Below are 12,695 nucleotides of genomic sequence, written 5' to 3' on the forward strand. Positions count from 1 at the left end.
CGCCACCGCAGCAGAGGCAGCGGGGACTATTCAAAGACCAAACTGGATTTACTTTAAACACTTTCTTCATCTGCTGTACTTCAGGAGAAACTCCAGGGATGGAGGAGTCCTGAACATAGTCAGTTACTGGGTTTGAGTTTTTGAGGCCTATGCTGCCCTCTTAAAGTTGGGATCTGTTTGGTTGGAGGTGGTAGTCACATAATTGGGATGCAAGATAACCAGAAATGCCAGGTATGACAGCTATCCTTTCATCAGTTAACTTTTCAGGCAGAGAAACCGCCAGGACACGATACACTTGCTTTTATGTAATAGTTTTGGCTGAGCGAATATTTGGGTGGATTTAGTGTGTCAAATGGGCTTTGTGCTGGGTTGGGTGAACACCACAGACTGTGCAGAAGAGAACATGTGAATGTGCAGCGTGGTGGAGACAACATGGTGGAAACTCCCCCCAAAAAAGGGGGCTTCTATTGCAGCTACAGCTGTGACAGATGAGACTCCGCCTGCTCTAGCATGCCTGCTGCTGTACAGGTCTTGGGGCTTTGGTCTGCATTTCTACCCAGGTCAAGTAGTTTCACTTGAAATCCTGAAACCAGTTTCAAGTGAAAACCTGTACCAGAAAAGTGCAAATTCTGTCCCAGAGTGCTGAGATTCTGGTACCCTTACAAACTGGAGTACTACGGGCAAGTGATTAAACAGATGAGAGCTCTGTCATCTGGATGAGAAGTGTAATGCCGCAGCGTTGTCCCCACCTGCTCTGCATGTGTCCTTCTCAAGTAGCAGTCCAGAATCTCCGGCATTTTTTTGGTGGGGCCCTTTCGGAGTGATTGCTGTCTTAACTTTGGTGCCTGAAAACAACCTGCCGGACTGAAGACAGCTTTCGTACAGGTCGTTCTAGAGCCAATTGACACTATTATTTTATTTGGCAAAGGGAGATGCTGGAAAAACTATTGCTTCCATGTATTGTTAATCCCGTAGTAAAACGTCCAATTCTCTCATGTCTAGCAGTAGGGCGTCAGGGAGCTGTTCCCTTCCCTGTGGGATTTTCTAGTGGGATTTTAATTCCATGTATTTTAGAGAAATACGATCTACTGCTGATAAGGTAATAGTTTCCTTCTGTTGAAGTAGACTGTAAAAATTTGGCAGAGTGTCTGGGTAGCAGACAGAAACATAACATCTGACTATCTAATAATAATAATAAAAAAAAAAAAAAGCCTGCATATCCTGTGTGTCCTCTATATAATACATATCTTGTGTATAATTACATGGGGCAAGTTTAATATTATAGCTTGAAAAGCTTGGTTTATTTCTTTGGTTAGAACTCGCTTCAAGGGCAGTAAAGTCCTGGAATTTTGGCTCCGAGTGCTTGTTTGGGCCAGATCCTTCACTCGGTTTAAGTGCATCAAACCTGGCTGGCAGTGAGCCAGGAAGATTGTATTTCATTAATAGCAGGGTGATCAAAGCCAACGCAGCTCGATCTTCCACGCTGCAGGTCTGTGATAACTTCAGTGCTCGGGAACGTCCTTGGGTGGAGCATGCCATCCTGCTGCTTGTGCGGTTCCGCCCGTCCAGAACTTCCCCTCAGCCAGGGTAGTCGCTCAGATCATTAAAAATGGAAGGAAATAAACTGCTGGTTTGTAATTTTGAATAAATTACTTATCAACATACTTGCAGTAATTTATTTAAAGTTAAATTAATTGGTTTCAAATCGAGATCTCTTAATAGAATCAAGTAATTTTGATTCACAAATGGCTTTGCCAAATGATGTTAAAACCAAGTTACATCAGGAATGTGCAATGTAACTATTAGACATATCCCCCCCCCCCCCGAATTCTGTTACTAGAGTTTATTATTTTGCGTTGTGATTGGACTGAGAAGGTTGATGTATATTTTTCTAAATTTAGTCACTGCTCTTGACAGAGCCTGATGTACTGCTCTTAGTTGTTTAAAGATCCATTTTAAGGAGATGCCTTTTGTTCATATCCAAGTTTATGCCACAGAAAATGATGAGCACTAAATCTTCATTTTCTCTGCAAGAAACAACTGAACTAGTGAATTTAACTGGTGATGCTGAAAGGGTTGAGAGGGGTGATGCCCAGGGAGGTGGTTTGTCTGTTCTCCACTGCTGATGATGGGAGGAAGTCCAGCTGGCGTTTTCTAGAGCAGATATAACCATAGAGTTTCTTACATGATTTATATCTGTTCTAGACAAAGTTGTAAGCCCTGTTGCAGTCACCAGTGGAAACACCTGTCTGCCCTAAAAAAAGAATGGGCCTCTCTAAAGTTCGTTCTTCATCAGCTGTTGAATTATAAGGGTAGGAGACTGTTGGGGACTTATTTGTGGTTTAAATCCCACTGTATAGTTTAAAGAGAAAGGGTTTCACATCTCACTTCGAAACGTTCAGCAAGCTGTGCCCTCAGTACCATGCATGTAACTGCCCCAATAATACTGGTGTGTACAAATTTGACCCTAACAGCAGGTGCTTGAGACACCCTCTTTCAAGGAAAAAAAAAAAAAAAAATCTTATCTTTCTGAGGCTTTGAGAACTATAAATATTTGTTTTTGAAAGGAGAACTCTGCCTTTTTCTTTTTTTTTTTTTTAATTTACATGTGCTCAGATTACATGTGCTCCATGAACATACTTCTCACAGCGTAGCATTACAATACCAGAACTATTATCCATAGTTCTGTCAATGTGTTTTTTTTTCCCCCTCTGTGGGGTAGAAATGCTGATTACAGTTCAGATGACTGAAAATTATAAATGAACAAGCGTTCATGCTGCTACACAGACACGTGTATATATATATGAACATCTTGCCAAACAAGTAATTTAATTTGGGGGGGGTTCCACTTCATCATATTTGAGAAGACGTGGAGTGAAAAATACTCTGGAGCCTTCTCTGCGTGGTGAAAGCTGACATCAGTATCAGTTCTGGGATAATGATCCCAATAACGCTTTGCCTTTTCCAGGATTATGTTTTTCTTGACTGAGCATTTGTTCTGGAATAAAATACCCACAGATAGACTTGGCTGAGCATGGTTTGGCCAGCCAATTTACCTTCCTGGGCAGTTACCCAAACCTCAGTGTGCTGAAGCTGCACTTCTTAAAAGGCAGGGTCACCTTTAGTTCATCTACGACTGTCTGAATAAAAGAAGTTAGGTCGTATCATCAGAGTTTTGTTTTGCACGTGCAGCTTTGAGAGGCAAAAAGAAAATGTATGGTCGTATTTGTCAGCAACAAAAAATCATCTGCTCTTGATCAGCTTTGTCCTTCTCTTGCAGTCACAAGGACAGGGCATCTGTAGGCCACATTTTAGGACTCTGCAGGCTACATTTGGTCTTTGGGCTGCATGTCGAGCAATCCTCACTTAAAACCTACAAGGCAATTACCTACAACACGCTCGAAGATGAGACCTTCCAATCTTGTAAGATTATTCGGTGGCTGCTGGTTGCACTCGTAAAACACAATCACATCATTACACTCTTCTAAAAAAGCAACATAACTGCATTTATCCTATTTGATCGCTGACCCATGAGAGTCCTGCTTCATGCTCTTCATCCCGCTTCACAAAGAAGGACACCTCTGGAAACAGGCACTTCTTATCTTGGGTAAATAACTGGGAATGTGGAGGTGCCTTAAAGCACAATGGCATTAAGTGGCCACAGATAGGGACATGTGTTGACTGTTTAGGAAAGAAAAGCTATTGATTTGCTTCTTTGTGCTCCTGATAGCTTTGTGGAAAAGAGCAGGTGGCTGTAAACACGATGTGTGCGGCTGCAGATAGAGGTAGTTTTTTGGAGAATGTTCATGTTGGGGTTATTGGGAAACCAACTGTGCATAAAGCTTCTCTATGTTAATCCTTTATGCACCACACTTGGGTTATGTGATTTATGCTCTCCATGCTTCCACTGTGTGCGTGTAGGAAATACCTTCCCACGTATAAACACAAAAGCTTGACGTGTTTGTAAATGGTGGGGGGGTCACTAGCATGGGGTGGGGGTACATGAATTGGTTTGTTTGTCAGAGCATCAGGAATTACACAGACATTGTGGGTTTAGGATTCTACACAGTTGGTTCTGTGGGAAGCTTCTTTTATTTCCATATCTCTGGTTTATGGGATGTTAGCACCAAGAAGAGCTTTTGAAAACTGGTAGTTAGTTGTTATGAGAAATTGTTATTAACCAGAACCTGTCCTTATCAGCAGTTTAAAAAGTCTTTTCAGTGCTTAAAAGGGACTTGGAAAAAAGATGGAGAGCTACTTTTGACACAGATAGATAGTGATAGGGCAAGGGGGAATGGTTTTAAACTAAAAAAGGGAAGACTTGGATTAAAGGTCAGGAGGAAATTCTTCACTCAGAGGGTGGTGAGGTGCTGGCACAGGCTGCCCAGAGAAGCTGTGGCTGCCCCATCCCTGGAGATGCTCAAGGCCGGGCTGGATGGGGCTTTGGGCAGCCTGGGCTGGCGGGAGGTGTCCCTGCCCATGGCAGGGGGGTGGGACTGGCTGTGCTTTAAGGTCCCTTCCAACCCAAAGCATTCTACGATATGATATGAAAATGTGTAGTTGAGAGAGTGCCTGCTCCCCAGGAGAGCAGTTCAGGTAGGGGCTGGGGCAGTGGGGTGCTGCAGTTCTTTTCTCCCCTGTGTCTTCAGCCACACGGTCCCGTTCCCCTCTCCCACCCTGCCCCGGTGCTCACAGTGAACCAATTTAGGGAATCAAAGTGGCAGAAAACTTAAGCCAGAGAGTAACCTTTTCACCTGCTTTTTGAAAAATAAAAAACAACAACAACAAAAAAACGGAGTAAATACTTTGTGCTTAAATACCTTAGTACTCAATGTTATGTTTCTGTCAGTGTGGATCCACATAGATTTATAGCATGTAACTTAGAAAGAAAATGCCGTGTGGTGCCCAGCTTACATTCAACTTTCAAACTTTCTATGGCTACGTCTTACGAGAACACCAGTTTTTCTACTTGTTACAGCCTTAAAGAAAGAATATTCATTGGACAGCTTCCAAACGTGCTGGGCTAAGTCTGGAAATCTGAATGATAAGGTTGGACATTCAGCTTAGCTCTTCCGCTTTGCATGTTTAAAAAAAATAAATTAAAACCTGGTCCTCATTAGATTGATAATCACATGCTTTCTGTAGTATCTAGCACTGTCATGTGTCTGGTGGGTTTCTTGGTGCTTTCTATGTGAGTCTTACTTCTGTGTAGCTCCTTGAGTTAAAATGTTTCACGTAAAATCTTCCTAAAGGCCTGTTCCAGCCTTTTTGGTTACATTACCTGGTAGTCAGTGGAAAGGAGGAGACTCTTCAGAAAGGCAGTTTGGTCCTGTGTATCTTAGGCACATGTCTTAAGTGGAACGATGTGCTGTTCCTCTCTTGCTGTTGACCGTAAATAAAGCAATGTTACATCGTCAGTTCAGTTGCAGTGGAAAAGCTAAACAGAAAGACTGCTTTCATAGAGGAAAAGGAGTGAGATAACCACAGTAAAACATGAAAAAGAGATGGCTGCAAAAATTAATGAAGTGGGGGTTGTGTTTGTGTTTGTTTTTATTTTTTTTAGTGCAATAGCTAAGAATAAGTTTCATTTTTTTCTTCAGAAATGCATTTAATTTTAAGGTGTCATTCGAAGAATTTTTATTGATCCTATTATTTCCAAATGCTTGGATGCAGAAAATATGGGTGAAAAGTTTTCATATGTTTTAATTCAGTGTTGTGGGGCGTAAGAATGATCTACATATAGCATTACATATTGTGCACTAATAGCTAATTTTACAAGTGATCACTGAAGTACTGTTTCTGAAGCACGCTATCGTGGCAAAGAGAAACTTAAATAAAACCGAGCATCTGCTTAGTAAGCAAAGCCAAGCTATGGTTTAGACTTCCAAAACTGTGGATTGCAAGCAGAGAAACAATTCAGTTGTGACCAGATTTCAGCATAAGTACCTTTAAATTCTTTCTATTTCCTCTCATACAGAAACAACACAAATAGAAGATCCCAGGAAACAATGGAGGCAAGAGCAAGAGAGAATGTTAAAGGATTATCTTATGGTAGCCCAGGATGCTCTCAGTACTCAGAAAGAGCTGTACCAGGTGAAGGAACAGAGGCTAGCACTTGCACTGGATGAGTATGTACGGTTGAACGATGCCTACAAAGAAAAATCAAGCTCTCGTACAAGCTGTAAGTACAGTAGAAAATACAATGTAACCTCTTTGATCTGTGCCCTGCAGGAGATCGTGTTTCGCTTTAGGATGAGTTTTCAAGGTTTGCTATGAACACCTTGTACTTTGGCTTTTTTAAGAGGTAGCATCCCTCCTTTTTTTTTTTTTTTTTTTTTTTTAATATAAAGATATTCTGCTGGAAAGAACTCTCTTCTGTCCGATACAATTGAACTCCTTTGAGCCATGGTTTAGAGTAGTTAGCTCTGAACTCTATTTTGTCAAGCTGTTTGTCAGAACAAAATTCTGCCAAATCTAGGTTCAAAGTAAATAGGATCTCCTGCACTTCATGGCTGCATACTGAAATGACCCCGCTGTGTGACAGGTACCTGCAGTAGACCAAAAAGAGAATTTGTTGCTGCTTCATGCAATAATCTTGCAGCATGTATGAAGTGATAAGGTGTGAGGCAGAGATACATGTTACAGTAGCAGACGAGGAATTAGCCTGTGGTGAAGTGCTCTCAGAAGCCTGTATTTGGTTTGTTGGCTAAATATCTCTCTTAGAAATGGATGGTGTGATAAAAGTAACATGTGCAGCTTGGGAAGAACTGAGCAGCAGACCTCTGAGACTTCTGAATTAAATCTTCTGCTTTCCAAAAACCTCCTTAGAAGCTACGCCTTCCATGAAGAGGTGATTGCATGATTTTGAGATGTCTCAGCTGGAAGAACAGGAACAGAAAGCAAGGGCTAGAAAGCCAGGGAAAATGAGATGCTACTTATGGATTCTGCAATAGAATGAAGGAGGGGAGGTACAAAATAATGACAGAGGAAAGAAAGAGGGAAATTTTGATTGTTCGTTAATTATTGCCATGCTGCAATGCTGACTATCCTATAAAAGTATATATATTTGTAAAATATTGTATGTTTTTTGGTACTTTGTAATTTTAGATCAATGTGGTTTTGTCAAGGAAAGGAGTAATTAGTGATTTAAACGTGCTTAAATATTTGTCCTTTTTTGTCTTTTAAAAAAGTGTTCTCAGGCTCCTCATCAAGCACAAAGTATGACCCTGACATTCTGAAGGCTGAAATCTCCACTACAAGATTAAGGGTGAGAGTTCTTAATTCATATTCATTTGTATTCTGTATGCAAACTTCCTGACTGTAGAATGCAAAGTTTGAACTAGCAGAGGTATCTTGTACCCCGATAGTGAAACCTCCTAATATTATCATTAAATATCAGTCAAGGGTTTTTAATGAATTGTAAGTGGATTTTTAAAGCTGTCTCAGCTACTTCTAGAGAACACACTTTGGTGAAACTTTGACAGATATTCTAACAAGATGTGGGTTTAAATAAATTTGAGGTCTATTTTCACTTCTATGCTCCTGCTTTTAAAAGGAAGAATAAAAATAATTAGGTGGAAATAAAGTAGTAGGCAAAGATGAGGTGCAACTATGTGACTTTTTACACAATCTTTCTTCTGCGAGAAATGGACCATTAGCTACATGAACTGCCTCACAAATATCTGTTGGTTTAAAAACTCACCAGTAATGGTGTAAAATTTTGCTTTGATTTGTCAAAATGGAACAGTTTAGGTCAAGATTGAAAATTATTCACTTTTTGAAATTGCTAACAAGCAAAAACATTATTTGGTCAGCTCCTTTCAGTATGATCAGTAACAGACTCGGTACAAAGAACTTTCATTCACAGGTTAGTCTCTAGTAAATTCATCTTGAATGAAGAGGAAATGGTGTGGAAGACATTTAAAATCCATATAGGGAATTCGTTTATTTAAGCTTTGGCGTATAGTGCTCAATGGATAACCTGGACTTCCTGTAGTTAGTAATGAAAAAAAATCAGATCAAACCATGCAGGATGAAAAAACAGCACCTCACAGCACAGTCCTTGAGCGAGGGCTGGGATACAGATTCTGCCTGAGCAGAGACAGCACAAGCGGTGCCAGTTACTCAGCTCCTCCATTGCCCCCTCCTGGCTTCTGCACAGAGCAGCACTTGCAGAAGCCTCAGAGACTTCGCTGAGAGTAATGAGTTATGATTAGGAGTCTAAACAATTCATGTTTAAATGGAGTTGTGGAAGATGGAATAGCTCATTAAAATTTAAAAATGATATAAATGAGAGATGGAGTTCACTGTAAAACCGGTGTCCAGATGTTGCCCTCCTGGCTGCTTGTACAGCCTGCCCTTCCTTAGAAATACCAGTTTGTAGTCCCTTATTTTTTAAGCAGAAGGGAAAGTTATTAGCGAGAAAACCCATTTCAGCAGTGAGGACATTGGAGAAAAATGTTGAAGGTTCAGAGGGAGAATCTATGACAATAGGACCCTGGCCAAGAACAAGATTGAAAAGACAAGGGCAGAGCTTCTCTCTGAAGCCAGCACAGCAGTAAAAGAGGTTCCCTGTTGGCAAGGGGACCGCTGGTGTATTTGGGAAATTAATGGTGGTGTTGAAGAACAAAACACATGGCCAAAAGTAAATACAGTCACCTAAGAGTCAGGGGAGAATACTTAAACGCGGTCCTATGCTCAGTTTTTCCTGTTACAATACTCTGGTCAGCTCCCAACTCAGAATGCACAAACACTGAATCACCTCTTGGCTACAGTTCTACAAATTGTCCATTCACTGGTGAGAGGCTAATGTGCTAATCACTAGAGCTAAGTTTTTGGAGGTGCCTCCCTCTCTTCATTGCTTGTTGGAGTCAATGTAAACCTAGCATCCTGCTGGTTCTCAACGCAAGGTTTAATGGCATTGCAAAGTCCAAGTTGCGTATGTGCCTAAAATAGGTGACCTGAATCTTGTCTGCAGAGTTTAGAGGGGTGCAGTCCAAGAATATCTGTATCAGCATAAAGTGTGCTGTCATCCAAACCCACTGGATATGAAAATCATTGAGATAACAAAAAGTGGAGCTCTGCGATGCTAGGGCTGAAAAGTGGTTTTCAAGGAAGATGGCAAGAGAGGTATGACTGCATTATATCATAGTTCACCCTTCTTTGAATGTTTGAGGATGCTTTGCTAATATTCAGCCTTTTGGCATTCTGCAGTACGTGCATGCATGGACTTAATGGGAAACAAAGTTAGTCATTAGCGAGCTGCGGGCCAGCTAGTTAGAATTTGCACATTGTTTAGTGAACCATTAGGTCAGATGTACTAAACCTGTTTCTCTCTCTCACGCTGGCTGAGGCTTACTGGCATCGTCAGGTTAATGGTGGCTGGAGGGGGGGAAACTCAGCATTCGAGGAAGTTCTGAAGTGGCTTTTGGCCTTTTCCTTGTTAGCTGGGCTTAATATATGCACACTTTTGGGTATGTGAATTGCCTAGCACACAATATGTCACAGAGAACACATGACAGAAATATGAGAGCAGGGACAAAAATTTGATGTGTGATCAAAGTCTGTTTTATGCATATGCAGCAAGTAGGGGGTGAACCTTTATGAAATAACGAGATTTTTGTTGTTCCATTAAGTTTGAGTGCTGGGGGTTGAAGGGGTTAGCACAGAACCCTGATTGAAGATACAGTTAGGAGGAGCGAGCAAGAGGCCTGCCAGGTGCCTTAGGAAGATGTACAGAAGCAGTAGGAAGAGGGTGAAGGATAAAGCACGTGAAGAGTTGTAAAAAAGAGGGGATTATATAAAAGTTATGAAGGAGAAGGCGAGGAGCACAAGAATAGTTTAATGCGACTACAGTGCAGTAAACACGGAGTCTCTATTATCATGTAGGTCACGTCCTTCTATGATAACATACCTAACTCACATTTCTTGATAATGAAATGATGATGAATTGTAGAAGAGGACACTCAAAAGATGATCTTGAGAAAAATGGAAGGGCTTCTGAGAGATCCAGTTGAAAGTGAGCGTGCCTTCTGCAATTACTATAAATTCACATTTCAGATTTAAAAAAAAAAAGTTCAGTCATTCTTCATTTCTTCAAAAAGTTGGGGCTTTTTTCATATTTTATACATTACTTTACCTGAAATCCAGTGGTGGTATGTTTGTTTTCTATAAACCTGACTGAAACTCTTGAGAGAAATTATTTTTGCAGTTTAATATTCTCGCTTAGTTCTCTGTTCTGCTTAACTGCAGGAAAGCGTCATGCTAGTCAGGGAAGAAATAGTTGAAGAGAGCTGAATGTGTAGTTAGTTAGGGACATTGCCAATTTATTACACTAAATATTCAGTATAGTGAAAATAAAAACAGTTTTCTGTCAATTAAAGCAACTAGTGATGATAGCTTCTAAAAGTCTGAGTGTAACCCCTAATAATCTAGGTAGCTGATTTGCTTTGGATAAAATGGAGATTGTAAGCATTTTATTTCTGTCAAGGAAAATGCATTAGCCAGAAGATACAAACTTGAATGCCAACGTGTCATTTACAAACCCATGTGTAGAAACACTCAAATCACTGATTATTTTAGACATAGGAAGCATTTGAAGTGTCTTCGAAAGCTACAGCAGCTGCTTCTCATGCTTTTCGTCACATTTATTGATTTGAAGAATAGCATGAAGTAGGACATCTAAAAGGAAATGCTTGCAAACAGTCTTGGAGATGTCATTTTGGAATTATTAAAGTGGTCAGAATTACTTATTTTAATACAGTCTGTTTTTCAAAATGCAGTTGAGCATCTGAAGACCTACATGAAAACAAGCAAGAGTTTCACAGTGATAGTGAGAGCAGAGGACTTCTAGCAGGCTTTTCCTTTTTTCACCTTACTGATTCAAGAGATTAAAAATAAATAAACATCTGGCTAGTATGTAGAGTGCAAGATGTAGAGGCAGATGTAGGTGTATAAATACCAAAATTTGGAAGTCCATGTTTCATGTACACATTTCTGTCTCTGTGTGTGCTGAGGATGAATTTTAATTTATGTTAGAAGTACGCTGCTTTATGGGTAGTCCAGAAACTTTGTTTTAGTGTGTTTGGGAAGGGTGACATTAACAAATAAAAACCAACCCTTCATTTAATTTTTAATATAATCTTGGTTCATAAATATTTTGTAGTGTACTCATCTGCTAGCCTCTGGAAGAGCAATATTAGGGTTAAAAAGCAATTGAGCATGCAAATTTAGAGAAAGCAGGGAATGTTTTGCCAAAAACACATCTATTGAATAGATGCATATATTTGTGATCCAAATGTGCTTAATTAACGTTGTTTTGGAATTAAATGAATGTGAATTTTATTCATAGGGATCCAATGCTTGTAAAGCTTTCTAAGAAAGGATAATTCATAGAAAACAAGGAGAGTCCACACTTTGTCTTTTACTGTGCAAATGACTTGAGAGCTTCCTGGAATGAAAAAGTGAAAATATAATAAGCTTAAAAATAAACAGGAATGTCCCTGTAGGACAGTTGGAATGCATGCTTAACAAGTGAGAAGTAAATTACTTGTTAAAGTTCTCTCAGGTTTAATAACACAGTGTGGTATCAATACAAATAAGGAATGTGATTTAATCTGCTTGTGTCCCTTTAATACTAAAGCATGTTGCCCATAGACATAAGGAAGAGAACAGATCCTTTTGTTTCTAATGTGTGTCAGTAGAGCAATTTACTTTCTTTTTTTTCTCATCCGATGTAGAGAATACATTAATTGTTCAAAGCCATGTGTTATGCCATTTAACAAGAGGAATTTTCTAAGTCTTGCTTTGATTTAACACAAGGTTAAGAAGCTGAAGAGGGAACTCTCTCAGATGAAGCAAGAGCTGCTGTACAAGGAACAGGGCTTTGAAACGCTGCAACAGTGAGTAATAAAATAGTTGAAATTGACTTAATTCAGTCATCTGATTTCTTTCTTTTTTCTTTGTCATGGAATTGAATACATCTTATGTGAGATAATTATTGGGGGAAAAATGAGAATATAACAACTCTTTTTGTTGCACTTAGGAAACAGGAAATCAGTAGAAATAGCAAACCTATTATGCAAGTGTTAACGTGAGAAATCTCTTCCCCCTTCTATTTTTTTTTTCATGAAGGAGCTTGTGTTGCAAAGAAGCAGAAAGAAGGTCATACACACACATACACACAAAGTAATTAGGTCTGTCTTTCCTCCTTCCCCAGATCTCAGCTCAAAAGAGAGAGGAGGGTGCAGATCTCAGAGGTATAAATGGTGCCACAATTGTGCAGGGTTTGAAGTGAGTCACAATTTGAGGATTAGAGACCTGACTTTCTTTGTTCCAGTTGCTGGAATGCCTGGGCTCCAAAGGGCTGATGCTGAACTGGGTGAACATTCTGGGTATTTAACCAGTTGGAATATTAGGAACTGATTTTTTTTAATTATTATTTCTTCCCAGTCAGAGCAATCCCTGCTGCTCTTGACTTACAAAGTTGGGCCAGAAAGTATTAAACATTACTCAAAACTATCACCACAGAGAACATGGTGGTTCACTGTGGGACATGAGTTGCTGCAGAGGAATCTTTACTAACAAGTATGTTTTCTTAACTAACGTGAACAAAGAATTATTAATGCTAGTCATTATCTGTATTGCAGTATGTACCCATACATTAATACAGGAAAATGCTGAGCTGTGTGCTCTTG

General features: G+C 39.9%; 1 protein-coding gene across 4 annotated transcripts in view; it reads left to right on the plus strand.

The window, feature by feature from the left end:
- WWC2 (WW and C2 domain containing 2) overlaps positions 1-12,695 on the plus strand; it is a 98,906-nt gene that overhangs the window by 43,218 nt on the left and 42,993 nt on the right. For all 4 annotated transcript variants that reach the window (XR_014692784.1, XM_084518496.1, XM_084518495.1 and 1 more), the window contains exons 3-5: positions 5,978-6,181; positions 7,191-7,267; positions 11,821-11,900. Coding sequence is in view for 3 of the 4 variants with exons in the window: in XM_084518496.1 (XP_084374622.1) it covers positions 5,978-6,181; positions 7,191-7,267; positions 11,821-11,900 (361 nt within the window). In the remaining variant the exon portion in view is untranslated. The remainder of the gene's footprint in view (positions 1-5,977; positions 6,182-7,190; positions 7,268-11,820; positions 11,901-12,695) is intronic.

This window comes from Aythya ferina (assembly GCF_964211825.1).
Source record: "Aythya ferina genome assembly, chromosome: 4".
NCBI lineage: Eukaryota > Metazoa > Chordata > Aves > Anseriformes > Anatidae > Aythya > Aythya ferina.